Consider the following 23227-nt stretch of genomic DNA (forward strand, 5'->3'; position numbering starts at 1 on the left):
CACACGAACTGCGATGAGTCAAGTGACCAACTCACCTAAGCAGAGGTTGACGTAATTTAAAATTTAAAAAATTCCATTAGGTCCAAATTACCCTCTACGCCTATGGGTAGTATTAGCATGGCCCACCGACTTGATGTGAGAGTCTCTCATTCAGTGGTGGGTCAATATGAGACCACTAGGCAGATTTTTTGGCTGCCAAATTACGGTTATTACCCCTTACCCATTAAAAATATCTCTAGAGAGCAAAGCATAAAGACTACACAAGTAACTAACTAAAAGAAGAAAGATTCCACAATCCAAAAATATAAATAAATAAATGAAGAAAGAATTTATTTTCCATCTAATTTCTATTGGGGGAGAAGGTTATACATCATTCTCACACTTTTCTTATGATACATTTTCTTCTTTCTGATTATGTGGGTCTGGATTTTCTTAAATATGAAATGTGAGACACTTTCAATTGGGGATAACGTACAAGATTGAGAATTCCATACATAAGAGTATGTGTAAATCTCCATTCCATTATTTTGTTATTATTAAAGCAACAATATATCCATTCGCTACTGAGACAGTGTTTGGTATGTATTCTTGGAATAGATTATGAATCGTATTTTGAAGTGAGGAAAAATAGAAGAATCAAGTTTTCAGGCTGTATTTTAGATCAAAAAACAGAAGAAGCAAGTTTTTAGGCTGTATTTCAGATTCGTCTATTCCCAAAAATACACATTAAACACTACTTAAGAATCGTAACCATAAAACACCATAAAATCATAATGAGAAAAAATGCACCACGTTGTATGTGTTAGGGGGGGGGGGGATCTCCCATGCCACATGATTGATGATGTAGATAGTTGATCAGCAAGCACTCACATAATTAAGAATGGGGAAACAGTTCTCTGTCCGGGAGTGTGGCCTATGCCAGCATTCCCATGAGTCTATTGCTCTCATCCCCATGTGAAAAGATACCTCTGCCCCCTTGTTTTAAGGAGGAGAGAGACACATGGGAGTGCTGGCGTAGGCCACACTCCCGTACAAAAAACTACTTCCCTTAAGAATGAGAAAGAAAGTGTTAGTTTGAGATCCACATTGTGAGGATGTTAGAGGTCATGGAGAAGCAACTCCACACTATTCGCGTGAGTATCTTTTTCCCAATCATAATACATTCTAAGGGTGTCAAAAGTCAGTCTAAAACATGTCAAATAGATCAAAATTGACCGGTTCAATCTGGATTGCAGTGAACCCTTGTCAATTAGGTTTTGGATTGGAATTTATGGAACTGGTAGCAACCACACCCAAATGGACTAGTAGAATGCATCTATCGAAACTGAAAGTGGATCGAACCTGATAAAAAACCGAGACTGGACCTATCGTAACACGATAAGAAACTGAAAATACAAAAGAATCCGAATTTTCTCATTTATTTGCCTGGCAATTGAGATATTTCAAGTATCTAGGGTTTTTTCATATGGAATCAGTTCGAGTCAGATCTAAGAGAATCAGGATTGGTCCCAATAGTAGTCTAATCACAAACTGATAACACAACACGATATGAAAACAAATTGATATCGATTTTTTTTAACAATTTGATTCCAGATTGGCCCAGTAATAAATGAAACTGATTCAACCTAATTAAAATCAAATCAAATCAAACCGAACCGATTGATTGACAACCTTACCGTAGGACTACCCTGCTCGAGTGTCCATGTACATGTCCACGTCTATGATGGTGGTTGAAGAAGCGTATAAAGGGCCCAAATCCAATTCTGGCACGAAAGATTCTCTTTTTTATTTTTAGCCCCTCAAATTTGTCACTATTTTTATTGTGAAGTCCCCACTCTTTCAATGAAGTCTTCCTCCTCGAGAGAGGAAGAAGGGAAGCAGAGGGAAAAAGCCTCTGCCTTTCTCTACTAATGAGAGCCGAATTTTGATAAGAGAAGAATCAAAACCAACTTCGCCAATTCGATTTCTTCGGTGATTGAGAAGTGAGGCGGCAGTTATCTTCTTCTGCTCGATTTTCGGTTACTGATAAAAATTCTGCGCTCTGGCTTTTCTATCGAAGTACTGTTCGCCTTCATCAATTACTGTTTTCTTTTGTTATTGCTTTTGCTTTTGCCTCGTTGCCGTTACCTTCCTTTTTCGATGCTCTGCTTAGGTTCGGTGCTTGTCCGGTGAATTCATTCAAAGCTGAAATAGCCGGAAGAGTCACTGAATTCTTTTTTGGGGGATTTAAATTGTCCCCCTCTTCTTCTTCCCTTAATCAAACAAACTGGATAGCTGTTATTGCTCTTCAGTTTGAATAGGTTAGGTTTGGATTTGATTAGCCTGTGCATGCTTTCTGAGTCGTAGTTTGATTAGGTTCTCGTTCATCTATCTGAATTGGCATGTTTTTTATTTTTCTAGGGTAAATAAAATCCATGTGCTGCTTTTATTGATTCTCATATTTTGCTAGGGACTTTGTTCTGATTGATCTATTTTGTTATTCAAGTATTTTTTCTTTAATTTAGAGGAACTTGCCTCGTTTCTGGTTCTGGTCTTTATGGTGTTTCCATACCCTGTAGTAGTTGGATACTTCGATGTTTTGGCTGCTTCTGGTTTGGTTATCAATGAATTAGTCAAGAAAAATTCAACTTCATAGTTTAAAGGGATAAATAATTGGGCGCCGCAACTGTTTCAAGGTTTTTGACGGCTAGTTGAGTGTTTTTCTTATTACACAAAAAAAAAAAAGGAAAAAGAGAAAATATATTTTAGTCTTTTTCTTCCTGAAAAGTGTTAATAGCTAAGGCAGTTTTCAAAGTTTTTCCTGTGTGAATTGGACAATTCTCTTGGTAGCTTACATATATTTTTTAACACAGTAGCTTCCATATTCTGTTTTATATCATTCGCATCTTAATGTTTTCCTTATTAAGTTAATAACTTAATTGCCGATTGTTTGGATCAAGTCTCTGCAGATTTTGTTTGTTACCACTGAGGCTAGAAAGTAGAAGGATTTTCCCAAATGACAGCACATGGTAGAGTCACCCTAAAAGTGAAGTGATTGATTAGTGGAATAGTGGGTAACGGGTGAAGGTACTAAGAAGAAAATATCTAAGTGGTGGAATCTATACGGAGGACAAAAAAGGTACTTCATCTTTGATTTGCTCTTGCTTATGTGTATGGCTTGATGCTGTATCCATTTTCAAAATATTGTTAATGTCAAATTTATCCTGAAACATTATGTGCTGAAGGTTTTAGGAACTCAAGAAATTGTTTTTTTTTTTTGGGAGGGGGTGTTATACTTATTTGTCTAATCACAAGGATTCTAAGTATGGTTAATGTCGATTATCACTCTTTGTTTCCTGAAATTGTTTGATTGTTTCAATTTTTTTTGAGCCTTTTCTAATGACTTGTCATCACTAGGTTCCTTTTTGAAGTTTGCAAATAACAAATATATTGAATTTGCCTTTTTCTTTCCTTTTTATATTTCTCTTCTTTAAATAAATTTATTGAGTTAGCTTCAAGTTTTGAACATTCGATTTAATCTGCCACAAGAATGAGGTATTTAAAGTTAACATTGCTGAATGACACATTCTAGGGAAGAAAACCTTGGACAGTGATGGATATTCTTCGCACAAGTTCATGGACTTGAATTGAAGTAGTGGCATTTCTTGTGATGTGCAAGAACATCATAACCTGTAATGGAGTTCAATGGTTATGGAGGAACCATACAAGGATCATCAGTAGTGATTTGTTTATTATATTGGATTCAAAGATCTTTTAAAATGTTTTCCTGGCTCTGGTTCTGTGGAATCCCTTGCACTTGTCTTTTGCTGTGAATACGGGTTCAAACTCAAGCCTATAGGAAAGCTGTCTATAGCCTTGCATCCAATCTTTTACTAGCTGATTTTAAGTTTTAATTATCTTTGTGTGTGTATGTTTTCTTTCAGTGTGTTATCATTAATTCTTGTCTCAACAATAGTGATGCAATTATGTTCTCCCACTCCCCCATGCAAAAACAATGGTATACTGGTGGAGTTGGTGATGCAGTAGTCAAAATAAACCGTCCATATTGTGTAGAGTTCAGGAGTCCTAGGCAGAAAGAAAACTAATGAGTACTAGGTTGGTTCTAAGCTCTTCCTGGCTTGCATTTGCTGTGCTACTATTGATGACTAGTCATTGAGTTTCCTATGTGTATTGTTTAATTGAATGGTGACCCTGGATATCCTTACCCAAGATGGCACACAGTTTGTGGAATAGTTCAAAAACTCGCCAAAATTTTGGTAGTTTCGAAGGCACCGAAACGAAATTCTATATGAAATATGAGACTGGCAGTGTTTCAACCGAAATATCCAAAGTTTCGGTCATTTTGTTTCGGTATTTCGCTCATTTTGGCCTAAAAAATGCACTGTTTCGTCGAAATTTCGGTATTTCACTCGTTTTGGTTGTTTACCCCCCTTCCGAAATGGCCAAGCAAAAGTCATGGGGAAAAGTGCACTGTTTCGGCAAAATTTTGCCGAAATTTCAATAAAATGTTGCCGAAATTTTGATATTTCGTTGAAGGTCTGACTGAAACGCCAAAATGAAATGAGTTTTCGAACTATGGTTCGTGGTAAGGAAAGCACTTAGTGTTGGAGTTGAAACGAATTTTCATATGCATAAATGTATATATGGAAGCTGAAGGTCCAGTATATTTATTAATTGCTACTGTTATTTTTAGGAAAATTTTTTACCATTCCCCTATACTTACCCTATATTAACTCAAACTCCCCTACTCAAAGTTGATTTTTGGTTCCCCCAAAAAGTTGAACTTTCACTTCTCTTTTTTCCTTGTTAATTGTAAATCCCTAAATTACTCCTCCCCTCCCCTCCCCTCCCATAGCCCCCTCCAATAACAGCCCACTCTCACAGCCTCTCTCTCCGGCATCTCCCCCACCCTCCAACACCCCACAACTTCTCACCCCTGCCTTCCCCTCTATTGTGAGCCATCCCTTTGCTACCCCCACCCCACTCCCTCTTTGTAACTCCCAACAACCCTTGTCAACCATTAGAGCTGCAGCTGCCATGTTAAGCAAACAAAAGGACAGTGATTGCAGCACCGTCCTCCGACCAGCACCACTCCATGGTCTTTCTCTCTCTCTCTCTCTCCCCCTCCCTCCCCTACTCTTTCTCTGGGTGCAAGGACCATGAATGATTGAATTGTTGATCCCTACAAATTACAATGGAATCAAGTGCATGGTGTTCCAAATCATCGAACTGCTCATGATCAAGAGCATATATTATTTGCAAAATCATACATATCTGTACGCAAATGCTGTAGAACCCAAGTGCCCAACCTTTCATCCAGCCTCAGTTTACAATACAGATTAGTTATAACGTAGAGATGTGAGAACGAATAGAAAAAAAAAAAGGGTATTAGAGGAATATGATGCCACAGACTGTAACGACCCAAACCCAGGATAAGGTTAAGAGTACAACCCTCACGGGCGATGTTCTTACGATTGGTTTCCTAACTTAGCATGTGTCTAAAAGTTGGCTTTTTTTTTTTTTTTTTAAAAATTTCAATAGCATACAAGCATGCCTCCTTTCTAACTACGCGGAAGATTGCCAGACAACGTATCATCAAATTCATAGTAAATATGTGACTTCATCCATATCTGGTGGCGAATCTAAATAAACATTATATGTTCATCGAACAAACCTAAGAGCTAACATAAAAGAAATCAAACAATATCCAACCATTAAATCCAAATTCAATTAATAACATATTCTAATATCTATTATTCAAATCTAAAAGTCTATTAAGCATCATAATCGGCTTCCTACTGCTCCTGGTCACTTGTGCAATCTGTGCACTAACATATTCCATCATCTGTGTCTGAAAATCATTTTATAATAAAGGGGGTGAGCTTGACAGCTCAATGAGACAAAGTATAGATAATACATGCATTAATAGGCACAAATTACACATATAAACAATGCATGAACTATGGTCAAAACTAAGTACAATAATGCAAGTCTTTTTGGTTTTACTACATGTGCACATCTAGTAAAGGTGAGGAACACGACCGTTGATCTGACGCCTGCCATTTCTTGCATTACATGGCTGACCACCATCAGGAGTCATTTCTCTTTTACCTCGGCTGACTGGACCGGTTTGGGGCAAGCAAACTCCCACTTGGGAGGTCTTGATCTTGTTCTGGAGGACTAAGGGGATTCACATCCTTACCCTCATTCTGGTTCTAGTTCTGGTTTTGGTGGACAGTGTGCTCCCCTGTGGGAGGTCTTATCCTCAATTCTGTTATGGTGTCTTCATCTAGCACCTAACCCCCTGCTGGAAAGGGGTGCAGTCCGGGTTCTAGTTCTGAATTCTAAATTTCTGGATTTGGAACCTTGTGTCCAATTCTTTCTTTGTATTCTTAATGAGATTCTAACACATGCTGTCATGATATTTCATCACATTCATATAACTCTGAATTTATGATACATACATGGCATGTCACTCATAGTAAAGCATGCAACAAAATCCAAGTACCAAGCCTTATACAGTTATACTTCCTTTTTTTTTTCTTGCTCATATCTGGGTTGATAAGGTGGGGGCCCATAACAGCCCCCACCCTAAAACGTGGCTGAACTCTCTTCCTCCCCTCTCTAAATTTGTATTTCCTTCAATTTCGGTAATAATTCCAAAAGAAATAAAATTCTACCTAAGTTGATACATAATGAATTTGAACCTTGTACCTCCCACAAGCAAAACAACTTCTATCCAGCAAGCTACAACTACATGTATATACATATGCACCTATTCTTTTATAAAACATTACTTTTGTATTAAATGACATATAATGGCTGAATTAATAAATCCAAATTAATTATCTGGGCATAATTACCACTATATCCCTGGGGATAAATTACTATTTCACCCATAAGGTTGAGATTCAGGGTTTCTGAAATCTGGGGTTTCACACAGAATCTATGAATCAAAGAGCAACATAATATGCTTTGAATTCCCCATTATATCATTCTCTCTCTCAATCCTCTTTCCCATTGCTGTCAAACTATGTTTTCCTACCTTCTCTAACAAAAAACACTAACTGCGGCAATTGGGAATAGACCATATCTGAATGTAAAGCTGAAGGGCAAAGGGGAACGAAAAATGGAGACTGGTTTCCCTTAAAACTTTCATTGGTCGCTTGAGGTTTGGTTCCTTGTCTGGCAAACCCTAAAGCTTTTCCATAGAAGTAAAAGAGGCCATATAATGGGTAAGGTTATCAGATTTCCTTTGTTTAAGACTTTTCCCTGGATTTTTGAGCATCACTGAGAGGGCATACGCTTCTAGCGCCTCTATAATCAGATTTTTCTTCCAACCCACATGAGTTGGAAGGAAAATTCATAGAGAATGATGGGCTCCAACTCACAATTGAAATTGCTTTCAACAATGGAGAAGTGGCCAGAAAAGAAAGCTTCCCACTTCAAAATTCAAGACTTTACAGCCACCTGATGCAGTGACCTCGGGGCAATATCGCCTCCACTATCGAGCTCTGTTTTTTTATCTCATCAACTTGAGGGCGGGGAAGAAAGGTTTGGAGAAGGTAAACGTGGCTTTGAGAAAAACACCATTTTGGAATACAAGCATGGGTGAGAAATAGTGCAGGGAGAGGAAGAGGGAGTCACCGTCCTTTTGCTCGCTTTCAATGGCAGCTGTAGTTGTTGGGACTTGCGAAGGGCGTGGTGCGGCGGTTGGAGGGTGGGGGAGATACCGGAGAGAGGTGGTGGGGGGCTGGAGGGTGGAGAAGATGCTATAGAGAGATTCTGTGAGTGGGCAGTCATTGGAGGGAGCTGTGGGAGGGGAGGGTAGCAGGGGTAATTTAGGGATTTGAAATTAGCAGGGGAGAAAGAGAGGTGAAAGTTTACTTTTTTGGGGGAACCAGAAAAGGAACTTTTGAGTATAGGGGAGTGATAGAAATTTTCCACTATTTTTATTTTATTTGTTTTCATCATCTATTTAGAATGTCTATTGTTCCTCACTCCTTGCAAGGTTTGCATTTGTTGCTTATTTAGGTTTGTGTAGAAGAAATGGAGGACAAACGAAACATCAAATTAGCAACACCTAAAAGTGTGAATAAAAAAATAATAAAATTGAATAGCTTTTACAAACACAATTCTAGCTGGCACATGAGATATCTTCATGGGGAAGCTGTCCACAAATAATTGCTTGCAGATGAGTAACTGCTCAAGGATTTCATAGGATTGTTAGTGACACGGTGACAGGATCAGGCTTGTAGTTGGTGGATATTCCTACATATCCTAATTATATTTTGGTGCCCTTTTTTCTGAGTGGTATTTCTACCATTTTACTTTATCTTTGTTACTTCAGTTACCCCCATAAATTGACATCCGTCATACTCTAGGAGTGAGTTCTATCTCTTTGTAGAATATTCTGTTGCAAAGATAACATGTTTGAAGTAACCGTACAATCAATATGATATTTATTATAAAATTAGTGAAAAAGAACGCTGCCTGGTTGTGTGGCCCCTGCGCTCGGACATTGTAGCACACAAAATTACTGCATTGCCCTCTGTGAAATAAAAAATCACATACATGTATATGCCCCTGTGCACGCTCCCATTGGCCCCACACTGGTGCAGGGGCTATGCGACCAAACAGTAATCTCTTGCCCATAAAATTATTTCTTGTCAGATTATGATATTCATGTCCATATCCCCTCAACATGGAGATGCAGATTTATCACCAAACTGGGCTTCTTTGATTAGAAATAAGTCTAGGGTTGGGTTATATGCATGTTGGGCCTTTGGTCCCATGGCTTTTCAATGTAATAGGTCACTTTTATGGACCTAAAGTATGGGTAATTAGGTTGCATACGGGATTAGCTTTTATACTATGTTTATTTTCATGTTTTAGATTGAACCGGTCCAAAACTGGTTTGAAACTAGTGGTTTAATTTAAGTGACTTGAGTCACCTTTCTTTTATTTGTTTCAAGGGAGAACGAATGCCAGCCGGTCGTGTGCTGTGGCATGTACCTGAGCCCAGACACAGCCGAGTGCGAAATGACCGACACACCCCTACCTTTCCATGGGTGCGGGGTTGTCATTTCGCATCCGGCTGTGTCTAGGCGCAAGTACATGCCACAACATACGACCGGACGTTCCTTTTCCCTTGTTTTAATTATAAGTTGGGTTTACACATCTCCACAAATTTAAGAGAGGCTGTGTTTTGTAATAGAGTCGGCTAGGGGCTTCTTAGTCTCCTAGTCTGATTAGGAATTTTGCTTTAGGCTTTAATAAAAGCCATCCGTGGGTCTCTTCTTTCCCCCCATTAAATGCTTAAGAAAATCAACTCTTGAAGCTGCTGCTGCTACTTGTTTCTTCTCCAGTGGAGATCGTCTTGTGTTTGATCAAGTCTGGTGGATTGGTGTTTGATCCAATCAACATCTTGCGGTGTGAAGCCTAGGTGGTTCTTATGAAGATCTCCTTCAAATTCTGTTAACAAAACTGATTTGGGGAATAATGCTTGACTGATCTTAGATAGACCCCATGCCTTTATTTATAATAAAGAGATCAAAATTACATGGGCAAAATTGCCCTTAATAGAGCCGACATGGCTGTACATAAGATAAAACATAGTAAAAAGTCCAGAATACCACCTGGTATTCTGGCCCATACAATCAAAACTCCCCCTTAAGTTGGTGCATATATGTCATGCATGCCCAACTTGACTAAAATAGGATGAAACACTTTGCCACTCAGTCCCTTAGTGAACACATTGGCTAACGGGTCAACAGACTTCACAAATGGGACATAGATGAGTCCAGCTTCGAGCTTCTCCTTGATGAAATGTCAGTCAACCTCCACATGCTTAGTACGATCATGCTGGACAGGGTTATGAGCGATGCTAATGGTTGCTTTATTATCATAGTATAGCATCATGGGAAGATGGACAGCAACACCAATATCCTGCAACAATCCTCTAAGCCACAAAAGTTCATAAATTCCTTGTGCCATGGCATAGAACTCTGCTTCAGCACTGGACCTTGCCACAACATTCTGCTTCTTGCTACGCCACATGACAAGGTTGCCACCCACAAAGGAACAATATCCATAAATGGATTTTCGGTCAGTAGAGCCAGCCTAATCGGCATCAGTATAAGCTTTAACTTTTAGATGACCACTGGGAGATTAAAGGATCCCTTTTCTTGGAGCAGACTTCAAATATCGCAAGATGCGAAGAACTGCTTCCATGTGAGAGGAATAAGGATCATGCATAAATTGGCTTACCAAGCTCACGGCAATGGCAATGTCTGGTCGTGTTTGAGAGAGATAGATCAACTTGCCCACTAATCTCTGATAACGGCCTTTGTCAACAGGTTCACCCTCTTTCTCCCTAAGTCTTGTAGTAGCTTTCATGGGAGTATGTGACGGATGATATCCTAACATTCCAGTCTCAGACAATAGATCTAGGATATATTTTCTTTGAGAAAGAAAGATGCCCTTTGAAGATCGAGCAACCTTTATCCCTAGAAAATATTTATGAGTTCCCAAATCCTTTATTTCAAACTCACGGCCAAGGAAGAGCTTCAATTTGTAGATCTCATCACCATCATTGCCAGTCACTACAATATCATCACCATAGACTATGAGGATAGTTACCTTATCACCAACTCGTTTGATGAACAAGGTATGATCAACATTGCTTTGCTTGTATCCCACTGGAACCATAGCCTTGTGAAATCTACCGAACCAAGCTCTAGGTGACTGCTTCAATCCATAGAGAGCACGCTTCAATTTACACACCTTGCTTTTGGTAGCATCACCTGAAAAACTAGAGGAATGTCCATATATACCTCTTCCTCTAGTTCTCCATGGACGAAGGCATTCTTCACATCCAACTGCTGAAAATCCCATCCAAGGTTCACAGCACAAGATAGCAATACCCTTACAGTGTTGAGTTTTGCTATTGGTGGGAAAGTCTCGTGGTAGTCAACTCCATATGTCTGAGTGAAGCCCTTTGCAACCAAACGTGCCTTGTACCGATCCACTGTTCCATCTGCCTTTTGTTTGACCACAAACACCCATTTACATCCCACTGGTTTTTTCCCTGGAGGAAGAGCCACGAGATCCCACGTATTATTTTTGTTAAATGCTCTCATTTCTTCCAACATTGCTGTCTTCCACTGTCCATCTATAGAAGCTTCCTTCCAATTTTTAGGAATGGAAGCAGAAGAAAGAGAAGATACAAATGCACAAAAAGAAGGAGAAAGAGAACTGTAAGAAACAAAACGAGAAATGGGATGCAGAGTGCAAGTCCTAGTACCTTTGCGATGAGCAATAGGTAGGTCGGAAGAGGAAGGCTTACCAGTAGGAGGATCTGGATCCTGTGTTGGCAACTGGATAGGTATTGGTGTTAGAGTGGACTGAAGCTGCCCTTTGCTGGAACATCTCTTTGTATAAGTGAGAATGTTGGAGTTGTCAATGATCTTCTGAAATTTACTAATGGTTCTCTGTACTAGAGTCAGCTCCCCCTGAATAGGAACATCACCACCACTAGTTTCCTTGGTTTCCCCCTATAAAGGATTCCCTTCGGGTGAAGGGGCAACAGTCAAAGGAGGCTGGGCAGCAGCCATAGGAGGCTGGGCAGCAGCTATAGAAGGCTGGACAGCAGCCATAGGAGGATGGGTAGTAGCCATAGAAGGCTGGACAGCAACTGTAGGGGGCTGGATCATAGAAAGTTTTGGCTTTGATGCCATGTTAACAAAACTGATTTGGGGAATAATGCTTGAATGATCTTAGATAGACCCCAAGCCTTATTTATAATAAAGATATCAAAATTGCCCTTAATAGAGCCTACATGGCTGTACATAAGATAAAACATAGTAAAAAGTCCAGAATACCCCCCACGTTATTCTGGCCCATACAATCCAACAAATTCTTTGAAGATCTCCTTTAATTTCTAGTTAAAGATTCAATTTTATTCAAGTTTCTCAATCAAACAAGCTTTTGCCAAGGGAATTCTGCAATAACAGTGAGTTGGATTCATCCCAGCCCTAACATTTCTTTTTCTAATCCTTTAAACCACAAAATCCTAACATCCCCTCCATCTTTGAACATCATTCCCATAACCCAAATTCTGCCCAGACCAAACTAGCCATCAAAATACCCCCATATTTGGATCGAATTTCCCTCTCACCCCAAGGAGAACTCGATCCAAACCCTTGCCCTAATTTCCCATCCTAAACCCAAGATTCCTCCATTATTCCCTTTTTAAAAACCCGAAAAACTATACCCTAAATTGCTGCAATTCTATTCCAACTCACTTCCAACCATTAAAACTTCAAGACCTTCACTGATAGCCTCCCCTACATCAACTTGACCTAACCCTACCATCAAACCCTAACTCCCAACAAACCCTAAACCTAATTTAACCAAAATACTTGCTTTTGACCTACCTGAATTACCCATTCAAGAACAGATCCTGGTTATGGGCTTCTAGTTGGTCTCCTACCAACCTAGAACTACATTACATGGTTAACTGGAAAGTTTCTTGATTGCAGATGTAGAAATGCCTGGGAACTGGTTATTGAATTGTTTCACATTTTTTAATCTACTTTCTATGCTATTATCAGTTTCACTAGCTCTTGGTTATTTGACAATATCACCAGTTTGGTTATTGATGTTTCCTTCATTCTTTTTAGGATAGGCAGAAATTATACAACAACAACAACTAAGCGTTATCCCAACTAATTGGGGTCGGCTACATGGATCTGTGCGAAGGCAAAATTTAAATAATAAAAATAAAAAGTAAGGAACACAACAACCTAAACAACAACTCAGCAATAACAACAACATAGTCCGCATGCCTTTGCTCCCTAGTTCTTTCTTGGTCAGACAAGAGAGGTCACAGGGAATTAGTGTGGCTACCTATATACGTTTACAAAAGTTTCTCCATGCATTTGTAGTGCTTGCATTTAATGTATGTCTTCTACATTTATTCTTGTTATACTTAGATAATTATTTTTGTTTGTCCTGAGCTCAATTATTCATGCTTCTAAAGTTTGTGTTCTTAATATTGTATTATTGTTTGGTAATTTCTAATTGTCTGCATTCATTTTTTTTTTGGGAGTGGGGTATGTATTGTGCATTAAGTTGAGGGATTATTTCTCTTTCCTCTAATGGTATTTATTTTTTTCATTTTTGGGTAGAGAAGGGAAAATAATGTACCAACTGCCAAAAGTTTCTGCTGGATATTGGAGATAATTGAAGGAAATGGGAGGTTGCTGCTGCTGTTCTTCCAGAAGATCTCAACTTAATGCAACACCAGTATATTACTATGTTAGTTATTGCTGCCCTCTAAATCAGATTTATTTTGAATTATTTCCTTTAGATTGTGCTAATTTTCTATGGCTTTAGGGAATAGGTCTCTGGATATTAGGATTCCAGATGTTGGTTTTTATGCAGTAAAGGGTCCATCTTGAGTCTGGGAAGCAAGAACAGAGCTTTTAAACACAAAATCTAGACATTTATTTGGATGTTGGTTCAAGATGCACCACTGAATGGCTACATTTAAAATTTCGAAGTCCAGAGGCTAGAACTACCAGATGATTTTTTTTCCATGTGGACTAGCTAAAATTTTGTTTGGGAATAAATTATCTCAGAAATTTACGATCTCTTTGGTTGGATTAGTCATATATGTACATTTTTCGTTCTTAAGGTGGCCTGAGTTCTCAGGCTTCAGATTTCCCCTCATAAATTCTGGATCTCTTTGGATATATTTGATTGATTTTTAATGGATTTTCCTGGTCCTGCAAAGCTTGTATATGTTGCTATAGCCACTCGACTCTGTAGAAAAGTAATCACTGTTTTGTCTTACAAAAGAAAGGCATTTCGTAAGATTGTATTTGCCTTTAGATATTCTTTTTCAATTTGATCCCCTGTCTGCAGTGCCCACGAACATCAGAGGAGCGTGAGCCCTTATCAGCACACCATGGTGCAGCCTCTACACTCTCTTCTGGGCTCCTCGTCCATACAAATCTGGAAACATCAACACCTGACACTTACCGAGCACCACCTGCACCCCTACCATATGATATGGATTTAGGGCGTCCACAAACTCCACCAGTCATTCAAGGAAGTAGTGCTGACAAGATTGACAATGTGCCGCAGACAACAGATACCGAGGCCGTTGCAGAAACAATCAGTGGCAGGGGTTTTGAAACATCAGCTATGTGTGAAAGTCTGAAAGAATCAGGCTGCAAGATAGAGAAAAATTCTGCACTTGACTCTGCAAAGGAGTCTGAAGTTGAACGTTCAAAGTTGAATGAACCTATTGTTTTAGCAGTTGAGGAGGAGGATGTTTGCCCCACCTGTCTTGAAGGTAACGACTGTATCTTACTTTTGGCATGTTTTTACCAATTCCATCATGATCACATGAGGGATAATCATATCAACCGTTTTTTTACTTCAATGGATAACTTTCTGATTCTCTTGTTGTAGTTGAACTAGAAAGACTGCCATAAACCTTTAGATGTTTCTTCCCTGCAGAGTATGATGAGGAGAACCCAAGAATTATCACGAAATGTGAACATCATTTTCACCTTGCCTGCATTCTTGAATGGATGGAAAGAAGTGACACCTGCCCTGTATGCGATCAGGTCAGCTTTGGGTAGAATTTTGTTCTTGCAGTGTTTAGATGACAACATGTTCCTCTTTAAAATGATGAGTTAAATTATTCGTTTGCTTTGGCTATTCGTTCGGTTGCTAACCGCATACTTGCTCATCAATTGAATAGTTCCCAACAAACAAGTGTTCCCTTTCTTTTCCAATCAGCATTTCTCTTGTACAAACTCAACCTTCTGATTAAGGGCAACCTCCATTTCGTGTTTCTTGCATTCTATCTCTACACTATTTGAATTTCTGAAAGCTATGCATTTATGAACAAGCTCCTCTTCTTTTTATGGTTACAGGAAATGGTATTCAACCATTCATGAACAAGTAGCAATCTTAGACTTGCTAGAAGGGGTTTGGAGACATGGGATTACTTGATTAGTCATCATCAGAGTCAGATTCAACTGTAGTTGTCATGTTGTTTTGAAGGTCTTGCGTTTTTGAAATTTCCAAAGTATTTTTGTGGGTCACACATTGGAGTTGCAAAAGATGGAGATCAACGTGCAAGACATCAAAATAATCTGTTTCTCCCAGTGCCTTCTCCATTTTATCAAACCTTGATTGTTAGTGCTCAGATGCAGTTAGCAGTTCAGAAGCAGAAGAATGATTGAAGCTGCATGCCAAACTAGATGCGTCTCCCCTTATTTTCTTTCTATTTTTTTCCCTGTAGAAAGTGGTAAATTCTGCATTTTTATATTGTTTTCTAGTCCGGGAGTTCATCTTCTTTCTTTTCTGTACAGCTTATCCTTCAATTTTCAGATACAGATGAACATGGTTGGTTGTTATTTGCAGGAGTTGTACATTGTGTATGATTCTCTCTCCCTCTGGTGCAGTATATGGTAGTATGGAATGATAAAATTTTCCCAATATGTGCAAGTGAAAGGTTTATAATATCAGCTGCATTTTTAAACCAAACTATTGATTGAATTTCTCTCAGCTCTTCTGATTGCAAGGAAAAAGGGAAATGAGATTTATTAAAATGAGGATGCAAACTTTTATAATCAATATTGTATAGTTAATTTAAACTTTAATTAAAAGTGTGAACTAAAATATTCAAATATTTTCTTAATTTTCTTATGGAGGGTTCCCTTTGATGCCCGTGTGCAGTTTCGGGTGTTGAGGAGGGGGGGTTTATTACTGGAAACCTGTAAATAGAGTGGGGGAATTTAAGACATTCCAGGAGGGGTTGCTACAGTAATCTGGGTGTGATTGGGAGAGGTGCCTGTGTGCAGATCCTGATTTAAGTTGGCGTCGTGGGGATTTTCCCCTCTTTTCTTTTTTAAATAATGGGAAGTAGTTTTCTGTACGGAAGTGTGGCTTATGCCAGTACTCTCATGTGTCTATCTCTTTCCTCCACAAAATCAGGGGGTAAAAGTGTCTTTTCAAATGAGGAGGAGAGAGATAGACTCATGGGAGTGTTGGCATAGGTCACACTCCTGGACAGAGAACTTTTTCTCTTAAATAATTATGGGAGAGGGTTTTCCAAGCAAACAGCGTAGAGGAGCATATCAACAAGGTGTGTCTCATGATTGTACAGTGATACTAGTGTACCTTCCCAGCGGCTCAAGGAAGTTTTAATAGAAATAGAGTCGGTTATATTGTTACTATTTGGAGGTACTCTTAACTATAGTTGGATGGAATTAATTATGGAAATGTAGCAGTTGTCCTAATCCAATCGGATCCCAAGGTTTGCCATCTTTGTTTTGCCATAGACATGGGGATTTAGATCATTTATTGGCTTTGGGAGATTTTTATTGTGATTATGGTTTTCCTCTTTTTTGTGTTTTTCAGGTGTCTTAATTCATAATTATATGTGGCGATTTTGAACCTTGAGGAGAAGTTCTGTGTGTAGAAGTTGCGCCCAGACACATCGACTGCCCATTTAAGGGGGTGAGCTGATCATTCCGCCTACTCCCATGTGCCTTGACTTGGAATATAAGATACTAATTAATAATCTCTCTTATCCTTAATATATATAATTAAAATCTCTCTCCCAATATATATTTTAATGGAAGGAGTAAGGATATAGTTGATTTTTATAAGGCCAGGAGCATCGGACTCCAATATATATTTTAATGGAATTATCACTTTCACTCCATAGTCCATTCCCACTTATGTCTGTATCTGCCCAAAAGAGGAGTCTTCTTCCAAAGGATGTGCTTCAAGTTCAAAGGTCAATAAAAAAAAAAAGTTGAAAATCTTTGTTTGGTGACTAAGAGTGGGGACCAGACAGACACCAGTCACCAAACAGCCCAAACAAAAGCTCTGCTGCCGTAAGAATTTAAGATAATCTCTCATACCGAAGTTACCAAACTCAATTTAAAACTCTGTCCCACTCTCACACATACATTTAGACATGTGTGATTAAATTAGGGAGAATGCAACTTTGAAAAGTCCAAAAGTGATGTCTAATCAGATCGAAGCCCATGTTACTAGCCAGTATTCACTATTTCTCGTCGACAATGATTCCCATCATAATGATTAGTATTATTGCTTTCATGGCTTGCGGTATCGGTATCGGTATCGGTATCCGATCGACGTATTTGTTTTGCAAAGGACCAATCTTGTTACCATATTAATACTCTATCAGAGATACGGTATGGATAGGGGATCAAATGGTAAAAAAACTCAATTTAAAAGGAGAATCAAGAACAAATTTGCCCAATATAACCGACCCGTGCCAATACCAATCTGATACCATATCAGTTTCTGAGTTGAATGATACCTATTCTGATACCGTGCATTAGTAGTTATTTATCTTAGTTATCCCCCCCGGCTATCTTAAACAATGTTGTACTTAAATCATAGAATCGGGATCATTATCGATCCAATCAATGTTGATATCGATATTGATACAAATCGATTGATACTAGCCAATTGGATGAGGACTGATACATTACTTTCTTATCGATTAAGTATCGATATTTGTATCAATATTAGGTAACCAGCTATACCGATACATATCGATTAGTACTACCAATACAATATCGAATTATTGGTACCTTGCTAAACGCGGAAGCCATGTGCATTGGATACAACCTTTCTTTTGATTTATGGAAGACCTCCTTAATTTTCAGAGGATCTCCTCGAAGTTGTATCCTTTTCTTTTTGTCTTCAATGACTTTATAAATTGACTGATGAGGTTAAACGTGCCAAAAGAGAAAAAAAGAAACATTATCGGAGCTTATAATACTGATACAACATCGAAATGGATCAGCAAATGCAAATGCAAATTTGTTTTCATCAAATTTTAATCTTTAATTAAATCGATACATATTGGTATTGATATTAGTATTGTTTGAAACCAATACAGATACCAATATTTTTAACTAAAAACCATGGTCTTAAGATCATGGTTTGAGGTATCGGTATTGCATCGCCTGATACGTGAGGTATATATCGATTTTGCTAGTCATTGATCCCAATACCGTATTGATATCATATGAGTGAAATGACACAAACAAAAGGTAAAACAATCATAAAAACCATTTTTAAGAAAAATCAAGGCTAAATATATTCAATATAATCAATCCGTGCCAATATCGTATCTGCGTCATATCGATTTTGTAGGTGACTGATACCGTGCAGTAAAACCTTATTATACTCCTTATGTTCTTCTATACAGAAGCAGAAGGATTCTCAGCTTATGTTTAAGGGTATTGTGGTCATATCATCACATAAGTTATTAACGTTTCTTAAAAGCCCTTGGAGACAAATTTTATGACCTCAAGTACAGTGGCAAAAACTTTATCAAAAAAAAAAATATGGTACAGTGGCAAAAGGTTCACTGGTTCAGTGGCCATTGTTCTTTCTCTCTCTTCCCAAAACCTTTTGATTTTAGGTAATTTTTATACAGTGAACGGCAGCCTTTGAAGTGAGAAACGAATATCTGCCAAAATCTATTCTCTTTTTCTTTCGAATCTCTCTTTTCTTTGTTGTTCCATCGTTGGTGGGTTCTCTTCTCTAATTCGCTGTTATCCTCCTCCCTGTTTAGTTTTTTTGCTTGAATCTTTCATGCCGATCTGCAAGAACAAATGGTCTCCTTCGATCTGAAAACGTGAAACGATGGATCAAATAACGCGGGCAAAAGTTCATCTCTTGATGTTTTCTGCTGCTTTTATTTGTATTTTAGCGGAAATTGAGTTTGGCTCAAGCTCCAGGGTCGAACTGGACAACAGTACAAGATTTTTTCCAAGAGAACTTCTGACTGATGGAATCGTAATAGAGAAACCCGCCGATCGAGAGCTCAAGCTCCCTTGCGGCTTGAAAATCTTGGATGGTTGCAGAAAAGGACGGATTGAAGCGGGTTCGAGTATCTCTAGGGAAAACCAAAACAAACCTAATTCACAAACCAGCTTTGCTCAAACCTCTGTCATCTCAAGGAGAAGCCAGAAATTGGAGTTAGGATCTGTTATCCTTGCGGGAAATTCGACGATTTGGAGTGAGAACCGCACTTTCGAGCTCGGTTTTTTCAGCACGGATGGCGAATCCAATTGGTACGTCGGCATCTGGTACGCTTCCATACCCATTCGAACCTACGTTTGGGTGGCAAACCGAAAATCTCCTGTCAAAAACTTCACCTCCTCAGTAATGCGATTTACCGAAGACGGCAAGCTCGTGATAACGGATTCCGGCGATCGTAATGTCTGGCGGACGGAAAATGCAGAAGAAGCAGTGAGTGCGCAGCTCCTAGAAACTGGAAACCTTGTCCTTTTGTCGCGCAAAGGGACGATGGTCTGGCAAAGCTTCGACTTTCCGACCGACACATGGCTGCCAGGTATGAACATTACTAGCCGTACCTCTGTTGAGTGCTGGAGAAGTGAGTCTGATCCGTCCCCTGGTAATTACTCTCTCCGTCTAAAACCTCCACAGTATGGCGAGTTCGAACTCCTCTTCAATGGCAGCAAGACCTACTGGTCTACCGGTAAATGGACCGGCAATTCCTTCGCTAACGTCCCTGAGATGACTGTGCGGTACATCTACTCCTTCCATTTCTTCCATCCTTTCACTGCCGCAGCATCTTTCATGTACACCGTTATCTCTCAGGACAACAGTTCACGGCCACCGCTAACTCGATTCTTTATTGATTCCTCTGGTCAGCTGAAGCAGTTCACCTGGTCGACTCAGATGGAAAGTTGGAATATGTTCTGGTGTCGGCCTGAGAATTGGTGCAGTGTTTATGGATTGTGTGGGAACTTAGGGTTTTGCAGCAGCCGTACTCAGAGGCCGTGCGAATGCCTTGCTGGATTCACACCTAGCGACCGACGCGCGTGGAACTCCGGGGATTTTTCCGGAGGTTGCCGTCACAAGGACGACTACCTGTGCAATGAAAGTGATGCATTTGAAGAGGTTGGAACCGTTGGTTTTGATGCTGCCACTGGTGTGTCGTTATCCGGAAGCGGAAGCCGGAGTTTCTGCGAGTCCTCATGCTTGAAGAACTGTTCGTGCATTGGTATAACCCACAACGCAGAAACCGGTCTGTGTGAGAATATTCATGGGAACATGCTGAACCTCCGGAATCTGACATCTGGTAGCACAGGGGAAGAGGTTCTTTATATCAGGGTTGGGAGACAAGGATCGACGAAGAAGAAGAGTAAATTGATGACGGTGGCTCTGATTGGCGGTATTTGTGGGTTGGTGGCGATCGCGGGAATGGCAGTTTTAGGGATATTTATGCTGCGGAAGAAGAGAAATCGGAAAAAGGAGAAAGAGGCTGTTATTCCGGTGACGAACTTGAAAGTGTTCTCTTACAAGGAGCTTTCCGCAGCTACTCGAGGATTCTCAGAGAAGCTCGGGCATGGTGGCTTTGGGACTGTTTTCAAAGGAGAACTACCAGATTCCCCTCCTATTGCTGTGAAACGGCTTGAACGCCCAGGTGGGGGTGAGAAAGAATTTCGAGCGGAGGTCTGCACAATCGGGAACATCCAACATGTTAATCTTGTGCGCCTGAGAGGCTTCTGCTCAGAGAACTCTCACAGACTCTTGGTTTATGATTATATGCAGAATGGGCCGTTGAGTGCGTTTCTGCGGCGAGATGGGCAGAGTTTGAGTTGGGATGTGAGATTCAGGGTGGCAGTTGGGACGGCCAAGGGTATTGCATACTTGCATGAGGAATGCAGGGATTGCATCATACATTGCGACATCAAGCCAGAGAACATTCTTCTGGACACTGATTTTTCGGCCAAGGTTTCGGATTTTGGTTTAGCAAAGCTCATAGGCAGGGATTTCAGTAGGGTTTTGACAACAATGAGAGGAACGCGAGGTTATGTGGCGCCGGAGTGGATTTCAGGGGTTGCCATCACCGCCAAAGCTGATGTTTACAGTTATGGGATGACATTGCTGGAGATCGTAGGTGGGCGACGCAATGTGGAGAAACCACTATCGGCGGGCAGAGAGGGGGTGATGGAAGAGAAATGGTTCTTCCCCCCTTGGGCTGCAAGGCAGATAATTGAGGGTAATGTGGCTGGTGTGGTGGATGAGCGGCTTGCAGGGGGTTACGACCCTGTAGAGGTAGAGCGGTTGGCACTTGTGGCTGTATGGTGTATTCAGGATGAAGAGGTTGCAAGGCCCACAATGAGTCTGGTGGTGAAGATGCTAGAGGGAACGGTGGAAGTCACGGTTCCACCGCCACCGCAGCTGTTGCAGGCACTGATCTCTGGAGATTCTTTTCCTGGAGTTGGTGTTTCTGGGCTGAAGCCATCAAGTGGTGCTGGTGTTAATTCTGATTGACAAGAGTCCGGCCTTAATTGCCAGCATAATCAAAACGCTGCTGCTCTTATCTTCCCTCTGTTCTCTGGTGAGCTTGTCTTACTCTTCCCCCAAAGCATGTCAGCTTCTTTATTTTCAGCTGACCAAGATCTTCATTTTGGTGGTAGCGGGGAAACTCTAACTACAGCATCTCCTACTCAAACCTCAAACTTGCCTCATCTGTCCCACCTTTTTAGTTCATTCCTCTCTCATCTCAGCAAAAGCTGTTTTCTCCATCGAAGTTCTACATTTTGACATAGAAAATAGACATCATGATTGCTAATTTAGTTACTGTGACATTTCTCCATTTGTTTGAGAGCTTCAGGGTCTGCAAAATCTTGTTGACCATCCTAGGTAGCCAAGGAATCCGTTTATTGGAAATTTTAAACACAATTTAGGCCCAAATCCTTCAACGTTAGTAACACCTTATGTTAATTACTTTGAGAAAAACTAGGTTTTGGAATCAGTAAACATAATCCATGAGGTGGAGATGAGATAATTGTTTGGAATCAGCCAAGCTTAGATCCCTCTTCCTGCAGGTCCGAATGGTCTATCCATAAAGAGTTTCTGGGGTTTAGGTCGACTCTTGACTGATTCCCGACTGATCAGGTCGATTCCTGATTCTAGATGAATTGGAATCCATTGCCGGTTCCGGTTACTTTGAACCTTGTAAGGATCTCACCTCCTCTTGTTCCTCAGCTGCCCTCAGCTGCTAGCTCACTCACCCTATACTCAAATCATACGCAGATGCTCTTTTCTCTCTTGTTTTAGCACATTCCCAATGGGACACTACACACACACACAAGCAAATTCCAAATAAGAGGAATCCAGTTCCTTCTTCCTAGTTCCTATACACCTGTGGTAGGAACCTTTTGTACACACCCATCTGTCAGATGAGGTTCGAATATTGTGGACCCAGACCCACTTAGGGGTGTCAAACGGTTGGTTTGGTTTGGTTTCAGTCAGGTTGAACTGGTTTTAAGTTGGTAATAGATCAAATCAAAACCAAACTGTTAAGCCAAAAGTCAGTTTTGGTCCAATTGGTTTGGTTTTCTATCGATTAACGTAACAAGCTCTTATCTCTTATCGGGTCTTTATCGGGGTAATACTGGTTTAGTTTCGATTTTACATATATATGCATTTAAAAACTACTAAAAATGCTGGGTTTTATCGTTTTTGGTCTAGGTTTTTACATTGGTTTTGTTGTGTTATATTTAGCTTTGATAACTACCAATTTCGTAGGAGAATGGATCGTCTGCACGTACCAACAAGTGAACGTACATGTGAGAGCTAATCAAATTTTAATTTTGTTTCTATAAATACCCCTCCTCCCCTTGTACATGGCTAAAATAGGACAGGTGGTTGGCTCTGACATGTACATTTACCTGTTGGTATGCCAAGAGGAACTGAACTCATTTCGTAAAACCTAAATTCAAAACCAAATCGATAAAGGTTTTGGCTTGGCTCAGGCTGGAAATTGACAACTGTACCTCTGCTTACATGCAAGTTTTAGCATCAATAAAGTTTATCATGTGGTAAAACAAAGCATTGAAAATTCAGGTTGTAAAAGAGTGCACACTAGTATATAGGCATACATGAACGAATGTATGCCAATACAGAAATTTTTTTTGATCGAGTTAGGTTCTAAAATTAAATCTCTATATTCATTCACCAAAAAAGTTGGACGGTCTATAGGATTTTTTTTTGGGAAAATTACTAGATTGTCCACAATTAAGTTTCCTTTTACGAAAGTAACTACCAACATGATTAGATTACTAAACTAGCCACAATAAAGATGGTTATTGTCGCAACCCAAAAAAAAGATGGT

General features: G+C 39.8%; 2 protein-coding genes across 6 annotated transcripts; both read left to right on the top strand.

Moving 5' to 3' along the window:
• Window positions 1–1808: 1808 nt before the first annotated feature.
• On the top strand, window positions 1809–15449 carry LOC122669378 (probable E3 ubiquitin-protein ligase RHB1A). Of its 5 annotated transcripts, XM_043866142.1 has the most exons (6): window positions 2940–3116; window positions 4058–4062; window positions 13193–13320; window positions 13930–14362; window positions 14530–14639; window positions 14952–15449. In XM_043866142.1, exons 3-6 carry the CDS (start codon window positions 13255–13257, stop codon window positions 14973–14975), a joined length of 633 nt encoding a protein of 210 aa, XP_043722077.1. In that variant the 5' UTR covers window positions 2940–3116; window positions 4058–4062; window positions 13193–13254; the 3' UTR covers window positions 14976–15449. The 5 variants fall into 5 exon arrangements, with proteins under 5 accessions (XP_043722090.1, XP_043722100.1, XP_043722077.1 ...); XM_043866155.1 differs by lacking the exons at window positions 2940–3116; window positions 4058–4062 and adding an exon at window positions 1809–1982 and having other exon boundaries at window positions 13196–13320; XM_043866165.1 differs by lacking the exons at window positions 2940–3116; window positions 4058–4062 and adding an exon at window positions 1809–1962 and having other exon boundaries at window positions 13194–13320.
• Window positions 15450–18665: 3216 nt separating this feature from the next.
• Window positions 18666–21444, top strand: LOC122643336 (G-type lectin S-receptor-like serine/threonine-protein kinase SD2-2). The gene has a single exon (XM_043836973.1). It carries the CDS (start codon window positions 18718–18720, stop codon window positions 21379–21381), a length of 2664 nt encoding a protein of 887 aa, XP_043692908.1. The 5' UTR covers window positions 18666–18717; the 3' UTR covers window positions 21382–21444.
• The last annotated feature ends 1783 nt before the right edge of the window (window positions 21445–23227 follow it).

Source organism: Telopea speciosissima, chromosome 1 (assembly GCF_018873765.1).
Source record: "Telopea speciosissima isolate NSW1024214 ecotype Mountain lineage chromosome 1, Tspe_v1, whole genome shotgun sequence".
NCBI classification, from domain to species: Eukaryota; Viridiplantae; Streptophyta; class Magnoliopsida; order Proteales; family Proteaceae; genus Telopea; species Telopea speciosissima.